The sequence below is a fragment of the Dermacentor andersoni genome, chromosome 2, assembly GCF_023375885.2.
Source record: "Dermacentor andersoni chromosome 2, qqDerAnde1_hic_scaffold, whole genome shotgun sequence".
Lineage (NCBI taxonomy): Eukaryota > Metazoa > Arthropoda > Arachnida > Ixodida > Ixodidae > Dermacentor > Dermacentor andersoni.
In genome coordinates this window covers 75,548,756-75,570,202 of record NC_092815.1, presented here as the reverse complement: position 1 = coordinate 75,570,202, position 21,447 = coordinate 75,548,756, and the positions used below count along the sequence as shown (strand labels likewise).

The window sequence follows — 21,447 nt, the reverse complement described above, 5'->3', positions numbered from 1 at the left end:
GTGCATTGATGTGCATAAGCTCTCCATTCAGTGCGCTTCCTTTAATTCGAACTTCGTTTCATTCCATCATATCTTTGTAAAGGGCCCTGAACCACTCTTCTATCGAAGAGCATAAATGCATTTGAAGTTAAAATAGGCTATTTCAGAAATACTTTGCCACATAAAGTACTTCAATGCATTCAGCAGAAGCGGCAGAGTTATTGGCAGTCAAACACGGCCTTCACTGTGCTTCCACTCCTTCTTCAAAGCCTTGCACTGTGAAGGCTACGGCGGAGCAGGACATGCCCACAATGCTTCGCCTTCTAAACGTCGCTATGGCGCGCAGCTCAAATTTCATTTTGGATAGTAACGTAGATGGCACTACTTCCGATTTTGGTGCCTATGACGTGCTTAACGTAATTCAAATGCAGTTGTCCTCAGTGTGCCACTCTGCACTTAGCCAGTGGACTCGCCATGGCACCGTGTGGCGGCCGCGCCATCTACGCTATGTAGCAGACGGCAGCTACCAATAGCAGCCGCATATGGGAATCACTTTACTACAAAATAAAGCATCCCGAAGAGACTGAGGAGCAGGCTTCTGTTGAAAAGAGAGCATTTGTGAAAAAGGTGACCTCGCGCTCTGCTTGCGAGCTCAATGCACCGCGTCTGACAGCAAAACTTGGCTGAGATGTTCATAGCAGTGCATGCTACCCACAGACTGGGTTATTTCAACAAGCCCGAGGGGTGGTTCAGGACCCCTTTTAAGTTCAAATTATCGAGATTCGACTAAATATTTACCGTGAAGATGTTTCATAGAGATAGATTCTAAATTTATGTCAATGTCATTTATGATAATGAAGAGCTGTTCTGGCAACCAACCCACTCGCAGTGTCCTTTCTCTCTCTCTCTCTCTATATTGTTATTTTCTTCTTCTTTTTTATGGCAGCATAATTTAGTATTTTCAAAGTTTGTAAAAGTTGGACCATGTGTTGATGCCTTTTCCGCACATGTTTTGATCTATTAATACATAAAAGTATTGAGTAAATATCATATACCCTGGCTACTTTGTTGGAAACTAGAACCTAAAGAATAGAGAATATTCTTAGTTGCTTGAGAGTGATAGCGAGTTGCGTTTTATCCATTTTTAAACAGTTTATTGCTATAGGCATTATTTCCGATGAAAAATGGCAGTAGAAAAAAACATCACAACAATCCGACTGCATCACAACACAGTCTTTTCGAGTTGGCTGTTCACTCTCAGAAAAGTTGCTCTCACCACCAGAGTTGCTGAAGCCGAATAGTTTTTGTAACTTGTTTTCTTCATGTATGTATGTCTTAGCATTTTTAAGGTATTTTTGTCCTGTTACATCACCCTGATTGTTCCCAGCTCAAATTGCAAGGCTGGCATCCTTGGTCTCCTTCTCTTCCTTTTGAAAGAAATTAGGCTATTAGGCTCAGTAAAAGGCTTAGTATGCGTGACTGAATATGCTTGCGATTCACTTTTAGTGTTCTTTCATGTTCCATACTAAAGTTGGTGAGAAAATAGTGCGAACCCAATTCTTCACTCCTTGCAGTTGATGTTCCCATTCCATTGGCAATGCCCTTACATCCCACTGTGTCCGTTGGGCCTTTCTGATGTGCTTAGTGCTCCACTGCCCTTCATTGTTGGTGAGTTTGCTCAAATCAAGAATGCAACACAGAATTGTCTTAAAGCTTAAAAGTCACAGCAGGAGTCTTCAGCTTTGAACCTTTGGAAGTTTTTTGAAGACTAGTTGAAGTAGTGTACTGTTTTAACAAACACAGTGGTAATTGCACTTGTTTGTGCTCTGTGAGCTTTGTCATGCCTTATGCTTGAAGACTCAAGATGCCAAGGTTTTGTCATTTATTTAGCCACAGACATAGTCTAGGTTTCCATAATTTCTTTTTTCCTCTCGAGAAGACCCGATTGTTTTCTTTAAAGTTTTCTTTTTAAGTAAGTTATGGCTGAAAACAGAGGACTGACCTTGCTTTAGATCAGCATTTCAAGGGTTTCACTTACAGTGCACACACACGGCGTATGCTAGTGAAAGAAAATGAGACTTAACCGCAGGCAGGCATGTTAGCTTTACTCACATGTTATGTAGGCTGATGTAATGTGCAGCAAAGGTGTGATGTCAGTGAATGATAATCACATCACTTTGGAGGTTACTGCTTTCTGTGAACGTTGATGATTATGTGAAAGTGGTCGATCAAAAATATGTCCTCAGCGCCAAATTTGCTCATGCAAGCTTGTTTCATTGCAGGCGTGGATTCAAGGTACTTTGACATGTATGAGCCCCCACAAGAAGTGGCCTGCATTGATCTCGACACCAACACCATTTTCATGTGAGTGTTCATTTTGGCCTTTAAAATTTTTTTATTTGTATGAGAACACATAAACAAGAAATCGGGCCAGGATGGCAGATCACCCCATTTTGAACCTGCTCAGTGTTTGTATAATGTGAAAAGACTACACACTCTCCAGAGAAAGTAGCAATTGAAGATCAACTTCTTTTCCTAATTTCTCTTGTTCGTGAACTGCGAAGGCATTTTAAGTTCTGCAGTGTTCTCGGCACAGTATTGAGGGCACAACAGGGCACCACTGAAAGTGCTGCTTTTTCCATTTTTCCATCGCGAGAATGCTTCAAGATGGTCAATGTGCATTAAAACAATGCAAGGTGCACAAACATTATATGTCTCAAAGCATGCAACTTGCAATTATGCAAATCCATTTTAATTAATCTCTTGCACATGCTTACTTTCATGTCTTTTGCCTTCTTGGGTAAAGCCTGCAAAATATCCCACATGGAATTATTGCACTATTTTTTAAAGCAGTTTAGGTCAGTCTTTAAACCTCGGCAAGTCATCTCCAAAAATTATAATGCATTGGGAAACCAAAGCTGGCCGACATGTTTCACAAGCACTGTTTGTGGCTTGTGCATCAGTTGCTGGCTTGTCAAACTTTTGTCATTGGCAAAAGTTTGGTAATGACGTAGCTGTCAGCGTAACCCAACAGTGTTTTCCTCTAGTGTGTCTGTAACAAAGGAGAGACTGGACAGGACATGCCATGCTGTTGTGTTGCTAGACTGAAAAGGTGCAGTGCTATTACAGACAATCAAATTTCTTGGGCCATGTGCCAACACTGAACATTTGTGTAAAAAAGCTTACTTTGTTATTTTAGCAGCAATAACAAAAAGCTTGTTTCATTCATTAACTGAAAATTTTTAGTACGTCCTATCTGTGCAGTATCCTATCTCAATGGCTATGACGTTTCGCAGCGGAGCGTGAGGTGACAGGTTTGATTCGTGGCCATGGCAGCTGCGTTTATATGGTGGCAGAAGGCAAAGATGCTTGAGCACTTAGATGTTATAAAGAGCCCAAGGCAGTGCAAATTCATCAGAAGCCTTCATCTATGGCATGTGTCGTGCTGTAGTAGGTTTTGCTTTGGAATGTTAAACCCATCAGTAAATCAATCAACCTTGTGATGCGCTCAAAATGTGACAGACATTTGCTGTTGTCTCCCTTCTCCAGAAATGAAGAGAAAAGTTTTCTCACCTTAAAGCTTCTTCCCAAGGTATGTAGTTGACTCATCCTCTCTTGCTTCACTTTTCAAGTTTGTTTTCATGATAAAAAGTTCTATGTTGACCAGCTGCACTCGCTTGGTAATTTATTCACCAGTCTTGATGTAACACTCTCTGAGTGACTGCGGCTCTTTACTCGCTTTGCAAGGCTACTGTGGGCATTCATTAACTTGTATGCAAGACACTGTTATGCATCTTGTTACTGGGAAAGTGAAACAAGAAAGGCGTTTATCATACAAAACTTGATCATCTCATTTGCCTATATTTTGCTTTTCTCCATTTAATTGCTTACGCCTTATTGCACTTATTGGTAATTCTTGCTCTGGGCCACGCACCACTGGAACAGCTATTTTACTTGCAGTCGGGGATGCTCAGAAGAATGGCAATATCACACGCATGAGCATTGAGTTAATTATTAGCCATGAATGTTCGTGCAGTCCATGACACTCCTTTCTCTTGCTTGTTCTACGTATTATGATTAGTAATAGCTTGCCTTTATTCTTTGAATCCCTCTGTCTTGGCTTAGAATGCTGTAAATAAACATATGTATGCAGCTTCTTTGTTGTTGGAGAAATAAGTAGCTTAACGGTTTATTTGTGTAACCTGGCTGTTGGTGTGTGCACTGATGTGTGACATCTGAATAACATCAGTGCAGGTCAGGCTTGGCTGCTTTTGGCATTGTTTCAAACAGTATGAAATAAGATGCAGTGCTGGTTAGTTTTCATATATTTTTGGTGGGGTGGGGGGGGGGGGGGTTAAAAATGGTCCGTGCAAGTTAGTATTTAAACCTGCCCATCACATACGGTATCTTGACATGCTGAGCTGTTAGGGTCATCTTTTTAAGTCCCTCTGCAAACAAACCTTCTAAAATCTTCCGACTGCAAGTGTACAATAGGTTGTGGAAATGACTACCAGGTTCATTTGTTGCATTGCATAATGGAGATGAGGTGGAAATACACTCAGTACCTTCACTATTGCCAATTTGTTAAACTATTCATTTTCATACGTACACTGTCATGGCACAGACGTACCCCCCCCCCCCCTTTCCTTACATAAAGTTCACCTTGGGCGCTTCAGAAAAAAAAAAAAATATCTTGTTTGTGTCTTGTGCAGAAAGCAACAAAAACATTGCGTGGCAACCTGCAGTCCTTATATGAGAAGGTCTGCCTGTATGAAAACAATGTTGCCAGCATCGCAGCCGCAGCTGCACAGAACACTTCTGCTGGGGGTGCCTTGGGGCCTATTGACAGAGAAATTGGGCTTCACAGGAAGGAGGTATGGTGTACACAACCTTGCTAAGGGATTTATTTAGTTTTGTGACGCACTAATAGTTACTGTATCTGTCTGCAGCGTCGATTGGAGTTGGACATTCAGGAAGCATTCTTACGGTTTATGGCAGCCATTCTGAAAGATTTTGGTTCCTACTTGAGGCCCATCACCACAGCTCCAAAGCCTGGGGTCACTGACCCAAATTCACTCTTTGACATCAATGGTAAGCTGGTTAATTAATGATGCTCAGCAATTTATCAAAATTTTACAGGCGAGCTTGTAATACCCGTGTTCTACATATGTCTACCTGCTGTCTGTCATGGGCATCGGTGTTCTGTTTATCAGCAGCAGTATTTCAATGTAGTTTTAGACTATTATAGAATGACATTAGTGTTCTGCAATATTAGCAATTTGAGCTGTATGCTAGGGTTGTTAAAGCTGGCCTTTATCATAGGTGGTGTACTAATTTCTACCTGCTTTAACCATTGCAGGCTTCCTGAAAAGCCGAGATCGAACGTACCATCGCTTTTATCAATTGATGATGCACACTCAGATGTTCACCCGTTTCATCGAAGAGCGCTCATTTGTCTCGGACAAAGATGTCAGCTTGGCTTTCTTTGACGAATGTACAGAAAGGGTGGATGCTGCCGGTGAATCTGCAGAGCATCTGCTTTTGGAGGTGTGTATTTATGAACATATTGTGTTTGTAGCCACTGTTTTCAGGCTTTGTAGCGTTGTTGAACCAACATGGGATGTTGTTACAAACATTACTGTGTGCTTCAGCAACGATTATTTAAGAAGAAATAATGGATTCAAGATTAAATGTTCATTTCTGCTGACCAAGATATCAGAATTTGTGCTATAACTGCCAATATGGTTATTAATGAAACTTAACTTATTAACATTTTAATTAAGAACCTAATGGAGCATGTTCTAATTGCAGAATTGAAGTTGTCAGTGCTCAAAGCAGGATATTTTGCTAGAAACTTCCATGCCTAGCACCACTTTCTCAAAACACACAGACTCTAAATTTGCTGGGAAAGGCATTGCTGTTCCAGTTAATAGTTTTTCATACTGCAATGCTTAAACTGTAACACTACTAGATGAGCTTTATACAATATTAGATGAAGTTAGGGTAGGAGCAGCACATGGACACAAGGTACAGCACGGGAAGACTTGAGGCTTGGGAAGATTATGGAAATAATGCATAAAGGCATTGTGGAATTGTCGAACAGATGCTTCTGGAAACTGATCGAGTGAATTCCAGCTGTTAATGTTTCAAGGGGAGAATTGTATGTGAAAGTACTAGTATTGTGAGCTCTGTTCTAATATTTGATTTTTCAAATACCGTATTTTTTGACATATAAGCTGCTACTGCATATAATCCGCGTCCCCAATTACAACTGCCTGGAAAGAAAAAAATAAAATAAATCTCCGCATATGACCCACAGAAATAACTGCGCACAACAACGCTCAAATTTTTGTAAAAACAGTCTCCATACAGAGATGCACGACTCGTCCACATCGTATCTTCGGACTCTGTTCCCTACCTCTTTTGTGACGCTTATTATGTTCAGCTTCTGCTGGGCTCTAAAGGACTGCCGTCAAGCGCAGCTCATAGTTATTGGAGTTCTTGTTCGCCAGTGCCGCACGCGCTATTCGCTAGCTGCTGAACATAAAATATCAACTCGAAAAGAAGAGGAGTCTGAGCGACCATGAAAGAGTGGAGAAAGGAGCTTCAACACACAGGGGTGGGGAGATGGTGGGGTTCCCTTAGAGATAACAAAATTTAATTGATGGGGAACATTGCCTTGAAAAACATCTCAAGGCAGAATTGACACTGCCGTGAAGTCACACTTCAAGGCAAAATTCGCATGTAACTCAAACCTGGCTTTACTGTTAAATTTTTTAAAAATGTTTCGTGTGGGGTATAGGTGCAAAATATGGTATTCGGTATATTTGGTGTAGAGACTCGTGTAACAAACGTGATGTGTTCTGCAAAACCTCTCGTTCTCAATGCCGCACAAGCGAGTGCGTCACTTCATTGTTTTCAGTGCAAAAGGAGCACTGAGTATGCCAGGGACGCGCCAGCTCAGCTGACACGGTTGTGGACTTTGTCTCTGGGAGTGCTTCTGCCCTACTGCCTGCGTACACACAGCGCCTTATTTGCAGAATGGTACTGTGTCAGCTGAGGCTGCTTTTTGTCAATGCAAGGTTCATTCTGTTGACAGGACCAATAGAAACGATATCGCAAGTCAGTCAGAGGGAATGACAACAAGAGCAGTGCGTAATTTGAAAAGTGCGAAAGCATGCTTGAAGATCAGGCCGATTAGCAGTTGGAAGGCACACAGATTGTGTTGGATACACGGAGATGAGAACTTAACACTGCTTCAACAGCTGTCAGTCTAACCCGTACACTTGATCTTGGGACCAGTTACTAATGAGCCACCGGTACGAACATATTAGTGGCAAGCATTCTGTGACCGCTCGCACCATGTTACCACATTGGCCAATGCCGAATTTTCGTCATGGTCACACTGTCAAGGCCATTAAACCTCATTGGTGGTGGTGGTGGTGATAAACTTTATTGAAAGGGGGAAGGGTAAAGAGGGACGTGGCTGAGGGTTTGGGCTCAAGTAAGGCCCTGGGCCTGCTTGGCCTTTTCCGCCCAGCCCACCAGTTCAAGTTGTCGGTCGACGTCCCCGGAACTGAGCCAGGCTGTCCAGTCAGTCTCGCTGCTGACGGGGGATGAGTGCTGCTTCGTCGAGTGTCGGCGACTAAACCTACAGTTTGGTGCCGAATCGATGCAGATCTCTTAGCAGCGGCAGCGCAACACTCAAAAGACCGACAAATCGCCTTGCAAACTAAAGCGAGTGTATGGGATGTCAGCAAAGTTGTTTGTGGCCATCATCTTTGCGACAGACTGTACAGTTCCTGATGCCGTTTGTAGACACACATTGCTCTTTTTGTAGCTTTGGGCAACTACATTGGGCAACAAGACTAGCTTTGGATTTACGCGGCAGGCGCGAAAGTGTCATGTGACTAGTGCACTGACTGCTCGGCTGGATACATTTGTGTGGACTGTGGATTGACAAGGAGGAAAGTATCTTGTGCGAATTAGCCATGGTTCTTCCAATTTCAGAACCTTTTACAGGTGGCAAATGACCCTGAACGTCACAATGAGTAGAAACCTGCTTGTTACCGCTATTACAGACTGCGATCGACCGTGCACAGCACCAATGATTGCTACATGTGGAGCGGTGATTGAGTCACATGATGCGTGGTCTGCACTTTAATCTGTTGTACAAATTGGCCTTATGATAACTCGCTGTAAAGATGAGAAAACCCTTCGGTATTCTGGAGGAAAGTTGGAAAGCAGAACTTTCTATGCAATAAAAGATTGTTGTAAAACACAAGTCTGCTATTAAACTGAGTACCTCATTGGTATTTAGTACAGCATAAAGTAAAGGCAATTATGATAGCATTAACATAAAATTGGAATCCTATTTTCCGGTTTTCGATGATCTGGCTGATGAATTTAGTACTCAGCAGTTATGGACCATCTTGAAAGAAAATCTTCTGCAACTTCAAGACATGTTTAGCCCTGTACGAACTTTATCTTCTAGAAGACCTAAAGAAATAAACCATGGTTCAACAGCCACTTGTGTGCTCTGAGCAAAAGAAAAAAACATGTCTATCAGAAACTTAGGAGAAAGCATTGTCCTGGGTATCTGGTTCAGTTAAAAAGACTGAAGCTTGACTTTAAATCATTAGCAGAAATAGTGCAACATTCTTATTTTTCTACACTTGGAAACAGGTTTCAACATTCAAAACTGTTCTGGAAATTTGTTCGCAGTCATGGCAAAGATGATTGTTCGGTACCAACAATAAAAAGCAGTGATATATTGATTGATGATGATGCGTGTGAGGCTGAAACCTTTAGTACGTATTTCTTGTCGGTATTTCATTCATCGCAATATCGAGTTCTACAGATGCCATCACTTGATGCTGATCCGAAGCCAGAAGTTATGTTTAGTACAACAGGTATTCGAAAGTTATTGCACAATGCAAAGCCGACAGTTGCAAGCGGCCCAGATGACTTACTTGCTACAGTTGTTAAAAACTGTTCTGATATATTGTCATTGTACTTTAGCCGTTTATTTGAAATAAGTTTGCAAGAAGGGACTCTGTTAACAGACTGGAAATTGGCTCGCATCGTGCCCATTCATAAAAACAGGCCAAGAAATTTGGTAGAAAATTATAGGCCAGTGTCTCTTAACAAGTATAGCTTGCAAGACAATGGAGCATGTTCGTCGAGTTCGTCGAGTTTACTTATGACCTAGCAGTAGCCATTGATAAACAAAAGGTTATTGATTGTATATTTCTGGATTTCCAGAAGAAATTTGATGTTGTTGCACATAATCTTGTTTCTTTACGCAGCTACAATTTGAATGAAAGGGTCATCTTATGGATTTCTGAGTACCTGTCCCTGCGACAGCAGTATGTAGTTGCTGGTGGTCGCTCATCGAACTATGGTCCTGTCACTTCTGGTGTCCCCCAGGGTTCTGTTCTGGGGCCGCTTCTTTTTTTGTTATATATAAATGATATTAATGATGGTGTTACATCCTTGTTCAGAATGTTCGCAGACGACTGCGTGATTTACAGAGTTATAGATAGTTCACTTGACATGCATAGCCTACAAGATGACTTAGATAAGATATTCGTGTAGTGTGCTAATTGGGGCAGAACTTTGAATGCTAAAAGATGTGTACACGTCACCTTTTCGAGGAAGCGCTCTTTCCCATCTTATACATACGCTATCAACCACGTGTCTGTGAGCAAGGCACAGAATTTTAAGTACCTAGGCATCTACTTTACTGCTGACCTGAGGTGGTCAAAGCACGCCAATTACATAGTGAAGAAAGCAGCCATTTTCCCAAACATCTCAAGGCACTTTTATATTTTAGTCACGTCCGCACGGTACTTGAATATGCGTCCGTCTGCTGGGATCCATATACTCAAGATCTTGTTGATAAACTGAAAAAAATTCAGAATAGAGCAGTTCGTTTCGTCCTTGGAAATTACGACAGGTCACTTAATATTTCAGAGAGCAATAGCAATCTTCAGTGGCCAGACCTTAAATCTAGAAAAAAAATGTGAGATTAAAATTTCCACTGTATCTATTATTCTCAAACTAGTATAGAAAAAGCAAAATATCTGAAGCTACCGTTCTATGTCTCGAAGCGAAGAGATCACGATTTAAAATTTTACGAACTTCCTTTTAAGGGCGGTGTACTCCGCTATTCATTTTTTGTGAGAACAGTTCGTGAATGGAATGCTTTGTTGCCACATGTTGTTAATGTTGTTTCAAATGACTCCTTTTTTCACATGTTAAGTGCATGATTTCCTGTAAATTGCTAATATGAAAGTGTCCCCCCCCCCTGCTGTGTAATGCCTATTGGTGGTGCAGGCACCCAATAAATAAATAAGTGTGTGTGTGTGTGTGTGTGTGTGTGTGTGTGTGTGTGTGTGCATGTGTGTGCATGTGCATGTGTGTGTGCGTGCGTGTGTGTGTGTGTGTGTGTGTGTGTGTGTGTGTGTGTGTGTGTGTGTGTGTGTGTGTGTGTGTGTGTGTGTGTGTGTGTGTGTGTGTGTCACTAATTCTTACGCTTGAGAGGGAAAATAGCACTTGATTCTGTTCGACATTCCATTAATAGAAAAATATTTTCCAGACCTTCATATACTAGAACTGTGCTGTATTAAGTGCTAGCATACTAATTTTGAGTTCCCTTTAGTAAGTGTAGGCCATACTTTATGTATATATTGATTTCTGTGTGCCTAAGTTACTGCCAGTTTGCTACATTCTTGTTATGCAATGCTAGGAGATTCCAGAGCATGTGCAGCACCATGTTTTCTTGCCCAGGATTTGCAGGCATTAAGCTTTGTGATAAATTTTCTGGTATTTGATATTCAGTTCGGTATTTGGCTTTTATTTCTTGATTTGATTCAATATTTCATTAGCAATCTACTATTCTGTATTCGCACACACCTAATTCCAAGTAATGCTCACGAGTTCGTCTAGACGTAGAACTCTCAGGGGACGTTAAATAGTTAAGGTTAGGTAAGATGATAAAAAATGTAATTGCTTTTGATGTCACCCTTTGACATTGACTCAGCTTTTCTTTTTCTGCCTGTATTCAGGTGGCAGGATCTATGCAGAGCCATGAGCACACAGTGTTCATCTCAGCACCCGAACCACCGCTAGTGGAAGGCCTGAACGGGAGCCCCGGTGTGTTTGGGGCTCTTAACCCGGCCCTGTTTCACCGGCAGCCCGCCATGTCACTGCTGCGAGTGGTGCCAGAGTTCCAACCATCGGCGAGTCCTGTCGCTCGGCGTACAAAGCAGGAGGTCAAATCTGCCCTACGAGTGAGTTGGCTGCCATGTAAAGCATAATGCTACAATACTAATTGGTGCGATGTTTGGTGTGATGTTCGGTGTGGCACCTGATCACAAGGGTCTGAGGGTTACAACTCCCAGACAACCCCCCTGTTTGTGTGCCACTGACTGAAGGGATTGCAGCATTCTTATATAATTAAGATACCAGTTCACGACAAATCTGGCTCCTAATGCAACTGTGCCAGTGATCTCAGAAGTCATGCTCTGCACAGCACTGCTGCCTTCATTGAGTCAAAGGCCAGTATGGAGGGGGCACCACACCTCCCATAAAAAACATTGACATAGCAGTGGGATGAGGCAGAGCCAGTAAGGTCTTCTGTAGGAAAGCTTAATGTAATTGGCCAAGTATGTTTTCTTTCGTGTTAATAAGCAATACAACTTTTTTTTTTTCTTACAGATGGCTAACTACAATTTACTGGTTGTAGAAGGAATATGGTACATAATGGGAGCTGGCACCATACTTTCACAGCAGCTGTGCCAATTCTACCCTGAGTTTTTGTAATTTTTATCACTTGGGAAAATGCTGTTCTTTGTAAATGTGACAATTTGGATGCCTTGGAACTCAGTACTTGGAGACTATGGTCTTTAAAATATGGAATGGCATGTTGAGGATAGGTCAGCGATAAACACATGGAATCCAATTTATAGCAGTGTGGAAAGGAAAGAGCTCTTTTTTACTTGTAAATAAAGGTACTTTTAATATTGACTTACAAAATAAAGAAAGAAATAAAGGAAAACAGACTGGTGGGCTAGTTGGTACTGCATAACTTCAAGTAAAGCACAAAATAGCATGACGACAACAACGTCGTGTCTTCGTTCTCTTCTGTTGTCATCGTGCTATTTTGCGTTCTACCTTAAGAAAAATAAAGCTCATCAGGTGTAACAGATTGCTGGTTGTGGGCAATAGGTGGTTACCACATTTGGTCATATGTTGGGGCTCATATGTTGGCACTTTAGCTGTATTTTGGAGTGGAGTGGTGTTAAGCAAAAAATTATGTTTTTAACTATATTTACAGGCTGCCCGGATACAAGCTGAATGTCCTGTCAGTTGGGCCAAGTAAGTTCACACTATCGTGTCATCTCTTCATTTTCCTGGTTCAAGCATATGAATGCTTTACACATTATGAGCAGGGCATAGTGTTTTTGGCTTTTGATATTCATTGGTGCAGCAGTGCACATCCTGACAGAGCGGAGGCGATGTAAGGTCACAAAGGAGGCTTGCTTTTACCCATTCGAAGCTCATTGTAGCAAACACTGATATATAGAATTTATGGATATACTGAACTCTTCATTCATTCACATAACTTTATTCAGTGCCCTGCGATTTGGTGGGGTGGGCCTGGACCCCGCCTAGGTTTCAGCCAAGGGTTGTTGGCCCTTGGCAGCTTCCTCGGCTCGCTGGACGGCCCAGAGTTGGTGCTGCAGGTCCGAGCTGAGCAACGCAGACTCCCAGCGCGCGCGGAGGCTGTCGCTGTTTGAGGCTGCATCCCCGTTACCCTGTATTACAGCTGTACATTCCCATAGGATATGCTCCAGGGTGGCTCTAGAGCTGCAGTGTGTGCACATGTCAATTGGGTATAAATCTGGGTGTATTAGGTGCATGATAGCTGGACTCGGATAGGATCTGGTCTGTAACTGCTGCCATTCTACAGACTGGTTTTTGCTTAATTTTGGGTGCGGCGGCGGAAATGTACGCCTCCGCAATTTATGGTGTTGTGTAATTTCGTGAAATTTGGTCATTCAATCTTCCCACTCCCACTCATTGGTAGTCGGTGAGGCGGGGCTAACCGAGGCTCGGTCCGTAAGTTCTCGAGCCATGCGGTGCGCCACCTCATTACTACCGTCTGGTAGTGTGTGAGCGGGTGTCCAGATGAGATGATATTTTTGTCGCGGTTATTAGCTAATTTCAGGAGTCGTAGTGCCTCTGGGGAAATTCGACCGTTGGCGAAGTTTCGTATGGCTGTCTGGGAATCACTGATAATTACGCTTGCTGGTGTTTGTGCTATGGCTAGCGCAATAGCTATTTCCTCTGCTGTTTCTGCATATAGCGTGTGAACTGTTGCGCTCGTCGTGCATTTTCCCTCGTAATTTATCACCACTGCTGTGTAGGCGCGCTTGTGTCTGTATCTAGCTGCGTCTACAAATGTGGTGTCCTTGCTGTTACCGAATTTATTCTGTATATTGCATGCTCTGCTTTCGCGTCTACCCTGACGGTGGGTAGGATGCATATTCTTGGGTATTGGAGGGATGGTTATCATGTCTCCGATGTGTCTGGGCATATCTACTTTGATGCCATGTTGAGTATGATACCTTATACCTAGGCGATCCAATATTTGCCTGCCGGTTTTAGTTTTGGACAGACGTTCGTACTGTGCTATTCGTTGTGCCTTGATTAGCTCATCCAGTGTATTGTGGAGACCTAGCTGCAGTAGTCTATCGTTGCTGGTGGTGATGGAGAGTCCGATTGCTTGCTTGTAGATTTTTCTGATTAAGCAGTCTAATTTGTATTTTTCTGACGAGTACCATCGTAGGTACGGTGCCACATATACTATTCTACTTATTACGAACGCTTGGACTAGTTGAATCAGATTGCCTTCTTTCATTTCACTATGTTTGTTGGCTATTCGTCTAAGTAGCCGCATGAATTGAGATGTTATATTGTCTAATTTGCATATGGTCTCTCCATTGTAGTCATTACTTTCAATGATGAACTCTTGCTGAAATTTTTTAAAGGCTAACGTGCGCTAAGAGTCTTTGTAATGAACCCGTGTGAGCCTGACAAGAGAGAGAGAGAAACAACTTTATTGAGCCGAGCTCGACATCTTAGACGCCGTCGATGGAAGTGGTTCGCTCTTCACAGGACCCATATGCTTCCCTAGCCGCCTGGCCCCTAGAGATCAGGACGAGCTGGTCTTCCAGGGCGGGGCTGGTTAGCAAGGTCTCCCATCGCTCGGTAAGGGTGGGTGAGGGATGGTGTAGGGTAATGGGGCAGGTAAGAGGTGGGGGAATTGCCTTGACGAAACCACATACTCCAGTGACGTGTTGGACCGTGCCTAACCGAGTCTTGCAGAAATTACATTCCTTCTCGTACCTTTCCAGGTACATCCTGTTTTGAAGGTAAGGGTGCAGGAAGGATCCTGCCTGTATCTCCCTGTAGATCTCTTGCTGTTCTCTGCTAAGCGATTTGTGAGGATCGAGGTAATGGCGCCTCTCCGTCTTGTAATGGTTCGTAATGTCCCTATAACTAATTATGGACTGTGGCTCACCTTCCTCTACCCGGTGTTCCATCTCTCGGGCGAACTGGTGGGCAAGTTCGTTGCCCTCCATCCCAGAGTGAGCTGGTGTCCATATCAACTCAACTTTCCTTTCAGGTATGTCGCGCTTATTTTTTAGATTATCTAGTACCGCAAGAGACACCCACCCCTTTCTGTAGCTGTTATACGCCTTTTGCGAATCAGTGACAATTCTTCCCACCTTGAGCTGCACAAGTGCTAGCGCTATCACGGCCTCTTTTGCCACCTCTGGAAAAGACGTCTTGATGGAGGCGCAGGTTACGAGCACATCCCGTGTCGTAACTGCCAGCATGGCTTTTGATGAAAACTTGGGTAACAAAGCGTCTGTGAAGAGAGTGACCCCCTCTTCCTCTTCTACTATTTGATCTGAAGTCTCCGTCAAGGCCGCTATACGAGCCGCTCTGCGGCCGTCGTTACGACCCAACCTCATGTTTCGAGGCAGCGGCTTACTGTCGATTTCATGCGCCCACAACCTGTGTAACGGCCCCGTTTCCTTCCGCTCTGCCTCTTGCCAACCCAACTTGGCAAGAACACGATGTCCCGCCGAAGTTTGAGTCGAACTCTTTGATTAGACAGATGAGCTTCTATTAACTCTTGAACAATGTTGTGCTTGGCCATGCGGAGAAGCTTGTCGGTCAAAGAATGCTTCGGCATGCCCAGCGCCATCTTGGTTGCCTTGCGTGTAATGACGTTCAACTGGTCCCTGTCTTTCTTGAGTAACTTGAGGTATGGCGCCGCGTAAATGATGTGCGACGTCATGAAGGCCTGGACAAGCGTCAGTGCATCGTCCTCCTTCAGTCCTCTTTGTCTGTTTGTGACTCTTCTGATCTTGTTCGAAATTTGTTCCGTTAAAACCTTGATTTTGTCGATCGACGCCCCCCCCCCCCCCCCCTTGACATTGTTCTGGAAGATGACACCAAGGATACGTGCTTGCATGGTTGGCGTTATGGTCGTCCCGTTGATGGTGATGCGGACATTCTCTTGATCTCCTTTCTTTCTTCTTGGCTTGATGACGAGTAACTCTGACTTCTGTGGCGAGCAACTGAGGCCACACGATTTAGCGAACTCGTGCACGGTCTTTGCCACTCTCTGAAGGGTCTCCTCCATCCGACCCTGCCCTAGACATCCACACAGTGATATCGTCTGCATAGAGAACGTGATCTATGCCCTCTATGTCTTGAAGCAAAGCCAGGAGAGGGAGGAGTGCCAGGTTGAAGAGAAGCAGCGAAAGAACTGATCATTGCGGGGTGCCTCTGTCTCCCAGGGCTATCGGTTTCGACTTCTCTTCTCCAATTTTGATCGTTGCCATTCTGTTGCTTAAGAAATCCTGCACATACTTGAATGTTCGCTTTCCGCACCCCATTTGGCGCAGGTTACGGAGAATACTTTCGTGTGTGATGTTATCGAGGGCCCCTTTGGGATCGAGCACCAGGATAGCTCTTGGCGTAGGAGTCTTCGCTTGCTTGATAACCAGCTCGTGTAGTTGCACCAAGACGTCTTGCGTGCTCAGGTGCCTCCGGAATCCGTACATGGTTGGTGGCATCTGATCAGTGACGTCCAGATGTCTCTGTAGTCTCTTGAAAACCATACGTTCGACCACCTTCCCCACACACGACGTGAGGGAGATGGGGTGCAGATTGTCGACGTGGGGTGGTTTCCCCAGCTTGGGAATGAAACGCACCTCCACTTCTTTCCATTCTTTTGGTAACGAACTCTTCTCACAGGAGGCGTTGGCGAGGTTTAGCAGTTCAGTTCAGCTTTTGTCGCTCATATTTTTTAGCATCTTGTATGTAACGCCGTCAATTCCCAGTCTGCTGCCTTGATTACTTTCATCGATGGCCGCATCCAGGTCCAGTTCGGTGAAGGCTTCGTCCATCTCGACGTTCCTATCCCCTTCATACTCGTGAGTCAGGTTACCGCTCTTCTCAGTCTTGAGGTATTTACTTGTGCGTTCACGAATGAGCTTCTCCCCGTCCTCGTCGTAACTGTTGATCGTTCTTGTGAGGTCTCGAGCGCATGCGCTCTTGCTTTTTAACGGATCTATGAGGTGCCGCAACAGCTTCCAAATCTTCTTCGTAGACAGTGTGCCTTGCAGGTCATCACACATCTTCATCCAATTTCCCTGCATGTTCCACATACTCAGTCACCTGCTTGTTGAGCGCGTGTATACGTCTGCGAAGCTTCTTGTTATGTCTTTGCCTCTTCCACCTTCGAGTAAGACCGTGCCTGGCCGCCCACATGTGGCTAAGCCTGCTGTCTACGAAGGGAACTTGCGTAGTCTTAGTAATCTTCTGCGTAAATTTCTTTACAAATTCGCGTTGCTTTTTGGTCCACGCCTCATACCTTCTTGGTGTCTTGGCAAGGGATATATTGAACTTTTCTATGCCACAAAGCACTTGCTTTGGATGCATGATGTGGGCTTCTTTGGAGCACATCGGCAGCCAGTGGTGGCTTGGTAGATATGAGCAACTCACTCTGGCAAGTATGCGTGAAATTTTCATGACAGTTGTGCCGAGTGCACCTGTCAGCATGGCGGCGTAAACACATGATGGTATGGCCAACCTGTGCCTGCACTGTCTGATCTTAGAGGCCGTGCCCATCCCTTTGTAAGTGCTTCTTGTTCCAGGCGGCAAGGTTGCTGTTGTTGCACATGATTCAGCGTTTGACATGTCTAAGAACACTGGTGAAAAGCTGAGACATATGCTACAACATCACAATCGTCTTAAATGATTCAAGATAGTTCGAATGTAGGCTCATTCACTAGCATTTCTGACATAACATTCACAAACAGTGCACCACCGCAAGGAATTGAAACAAAAAAGGTAGTGCTGCAGAACTTATTTAAAATCGGGTTGCTGAAAATCAGTTCAGTGCAAATTTTTTTTGTTTCTTTTATGAAAGGTGCCAAACACTGAGGCCATTTTTTACTCTTTGTAAAGAAAGCATTGTTTCGAGGCCAGCTCCTTGCTAATCAACTTCACTCACAATGTCCACCGTTCTGCGCATACACCTCTGACTTTCCGTGTGTTCCACCCACTCTCTTCGTGGTTGCTCACTGTCGTGATGAAAATGATTGCTGTGGTCCTTCCTTTTGTATCGGGCAATCTAAGGGACGATGAAGCCAGGATGTGACCTCCATATTATAAATGAAACTTGTAGAAAAAAGGAAAAAAAAGCAAAACCAGAAAATATTCTTTTTATTGGCCTTTCTGCCCATTTTCTGGGCATGCAAGTCTACGCCACCTGTCATCGGCTCAACATCCTCACACAAATATTGGCCAAACTTCATGCAAAACAATTTGTGCAGTAGTTTGTTGATAATAATGCTCTTATAGCTATAATTCTTATGCAAAATATATTTTCCTTATACAGTGAAACCTCGTTAAACCGTAGTTGGCTGGAGCTCGGAAAAAGTATGTACTAAACAGTAGTACTGCTTAACCGAAATAGCATGAGATCGCCCACTTACCTGTCGAAAGCTGAACCCAGAGAGAGTGCGATGAAATGGGGAAAAAACATGCAGTATTTATTCACTTCGCGCGACAAAAGTGTTATTTTCGTTTGATGCCATGGCGGCCTAACAGCGACGACCGAGGCCTCAAACTTACAGAAGCTGTGAGCCAGCCTTTCAACCAGCCCCCTCTTCTTGGCGAACACTCGCATGGAAGATGCCGCGTTGGCGTTGCATATTCTCCGTGCACACGCACTGTAGCACTGCAGATGTCACGGGGCATCTTTTTCATTGTGGGGTGCTGTTCTTGTCGCGACGATTACATTCATGAGGCTGACGTAACGCGCAGCTTCTGCCACTGTCGGGCCTGAATCGCCCGTGCTGTCGCTTTCCGTGTCGTCCTCGTCACTGTCGCTAGTCAACACTTCGGCAACGACAGAGGCAACGATGAAGAAAAGTCGAACCTCGTAGCTGACATCTCTTCGCGGCCACAGCAGCGCTGCCGAGGAACTGCTTCGCATTCCAAATGCCACAGACTGTAGTCAACAGTAGATCCCTGTTGTGTGCCAGCGCCGACTTCTTCATGTCCTGTTCGATAGCACGAACGATGTCTAATTTTTCTTCTATGCTGAGCACTCGGCATCTTTTTTTCTGAGCTTCAGCATGACGCGAGTCCTTGTTTGCACGTCGCCACAACGCTCCCTGGCACGGCACCGAAGTGATGTTGATGTTGATGTGGCTTCACGTGCAAATGCACTGGGCGCTTAAAGGTCGTTGTTCTGTTTTATGGTTCGGATCTCTGAGGCTTGTTTTTCTGCCGGGCGACCCGATGGAGACGATGCACTGTCGTGTTCGCACGACGAAAAGTGGAAACACTATGTGTTAACCGATACATACACAATAAGCTGGTACGGTTTATGTGGATACAAAACACATTATGTTCAATGGCTGCTGAGTCGGGGATTTGACTTTACTACTTTCAAGACGTAACTAGTGTTTAAGCGGGTACGGTTTAACGAGGTTTTACTGTACTTTGCTTGTTCTAACTGTATGGTTAACTTTGGTTTTGCTGGCTAAACCAGTTTTCAGCATTTTGTGTTTTATTTGTTGTGTCTAGTACATTTCCTCGTTCCATTTGAATTTTTCCAGGTGTCTTGCTGCCACAAGCTATAGTGTTTGGTTCATGCATCTACCAGCCTACACCAAGACCTTTGCATCCAAAGCCAAGGCCCTACGTGTGGCTGATGAAGTGCTACAGCGCATGCAGCAATTGAAGCTGCCAGCTCCTGACGAGGTTAGCTTCTATATATTGTCTATAATGCAGCTTCCTGTCTTCCTGATATAACTGCCCTTTGTTGTGTGTGTTGTATAGTAGCAGACTGTTTTCAAGTGAAGTAATGCTTTTGAGTTTTTCCTCACCTTTCTATTACTATTGGGCCTGGGACATGGTGAAAGTATAAACAATCTCATCTGGTGCTGTGAAAAAATGAAACTGGAGAGAAAACAGCAGGCAGATTGCTTGAAGAACAACATAAATTATCTGACTTTTTATTAAAGTTAATAACTTATCTGGCATTTTTGCTCAGGTGAGCACTTAGGAGATAATATCTCTTCAAATTTTGCATTTGCTTGATGCCCATTTTGATGATCATTATTGTAGTGATGCACACTTAAGGTATCATGTGTGACCTTAACAGAACGGAACCTTCCGGAATGTAACCGAGTATACCCTAACATCTTTTCAAACAGAGTTGAAGCAAATTAACTGGGATGATGTTTTACAGGAACATGATGCCTGAATCAGCTTACAATATATTTCTTTGCAGGTTTGTTGCCGTGTATAAAATAATTTTTGTTACAAAATCAACAGGAAAAACAAATGCCTCAGAAAGCTGTGGTTAACGAATGCTCTTTGTAAAAAAATGAAGAAGCGTGACAAACTATATGCCAAATTTATCAAAGCTCGAGAGCCTCTGGATTTAAAAACATTTAAAATCTTTCGTAACAAATTAACCAAAGAATTACGAAAAGCATGTGATGCTTATTTTCTGCAGATGTTTTCGTCTTGTATGAATGACTCAAAGAAACTATGGAATAGACTAAACACTCTCATGAATAGAAATCAGAGGAGTGATCCAATTGAACAAATTAGTTTAAACAGTAGATTGTTGGTAAAGGAGGATTTGGCAAATGCCTTCAATGATTATTTTGTACACAGCGACGTTGACCTCAATCATCCCATGCCGCATTATGTGCACATTACTCCAAACGCAAACACAATATTTTTTCAGCCACTCATGTCTTCGGATGTATGTTCTGTATACCTAAGACTCAAAACATCTTGCAGCTGCGATGCCGATTGTCTACGGATTCAACCTATAAAATTTGTTATACATATATGATATGGCCCTCATTTTGACACATATTTATAATTTGTGCATTTTGTGGGGAGCACATGCGCCCATTTTACCCCGCGTCGAGAGCCGGCATAGACACGAGAGAGGCGTACTACGCCCTCTCCTGATTCTCTCTCGCTCTCGCGACGCACGCGCACCCTTCCTCCCCGACTTGTGGGCAGGTAGCTGACGGGCGAGGAGGACATTCTCCTCGCCCAGGTAAAAAAAGGTACAAAACAGCGTGACCAGGTGAGACCCTCTCTTTCTGACGCCGGACCCCTAACCTGCCGGACAGGAGTACCTGCCGCAACCAGTGAGTGACCTCGTTTGCCTGACTATCCTGGGCAACGAGGCCAGCCCATTTATTATTATTACAGAGAGGACGTTCCTCTGCCAGTGTTCTTTATTGCTGGTAGCTATAAACATTCTTACAGTTGACGCCGCTGGTTGCCTTATTCATTTGAACCCGACGTAGCTGCGATTCCCGCGCTACGGGTTAGGGAGTAACACAAAGCGACTGCGTGGGGCTAGATCTGGAGCTCGCCTTCAGCCCTAGTCACATGCAGAGTGGCTAGGGCTGAATAAATTGTACTTGTATGCAGGTAGTTAAGATTACTGATAATGTAAAGAATCTATGGCCCCTAGGAGTTTAAATGAACACGAGTTGGCTGTACTAGGAATCAAATTAAATCTTGGCAGTTAATTAATTTTTCACAAAGTTAAGTTTCAACATTGAAAACACTAAAGATAACAGGTTTAATGTCCTTGGTTTTTCTTGTTTGCATGAGTGCAACCAAAAGCAGTAATTTTATCTTTCTTTGTACATTTCAGGTCTCTTATCGCATCCTTATGCTGCTTTGTGGCCAATATGGTCAGCCTGCTCTTGCTGTCAAGATCCTGTTTGACATGAAAAAGCACGGCATTCAAGCCAATGCGATAACCTATGGCTACTATAACAAGGTAATAGGCTATGTTTACTGCGTACTCATTTATCTGTCTTGTCA

At 43.7% G+C, this 21,447-nt stretch overlaps 1 protein-coding gene across 7 annotated transcripts in view; it reads left to right on the top strand.

Annotated features, from left to right (window-relative positions):
* Crag (DENN domain-containing protein Crag) overlaps positions 1-21,447 on the top strand; it is a 134,260-nt gene that overhangs the window by 28,867 nt on the left and 83,946 nt on the right. For all 7 annotated transcript variants that reach the window (XM_055076958.2, XM_055076962.2, XM_055076961.2 and 4 more), the window contains exons 12-21: positions 1,554-1,647; positions 2,262-2,343; positions 3,529-3,571; positions 4,692-4,853; positions 4,929-5,070; positions 5,339-5,526; positions 11,049-11,273; positions 12,320-12,360; positions 19,197-19,341; positions 21,275-21,403. In XM_055076958.2, coding sequence (XP_054932933.1) covers positions 1,554-1,647; positions 2,262-2,343; positions 3,529-3,571; positions 4,692-4,853; positions 4,929-5,070; positions 5,339-5,526; positions 11,049-11,273; positions 12,320-12,360; positions 19,197-19,341; positions 21,275-21,403 — 1,251 coding nt within the window. The remainder of the gene's footprint in view (positions 1-1,553; positions 1,648-2,261; positions 2,344-3,528; positions 3,572-4,691; positions 4,854-4,928; positions 5,071-5,338; positions 5,527-11,048; positions 11,274-12,319; positions 12,361-19,196; positions 19,342-21,274; positions 21,404-21,447) is intronic.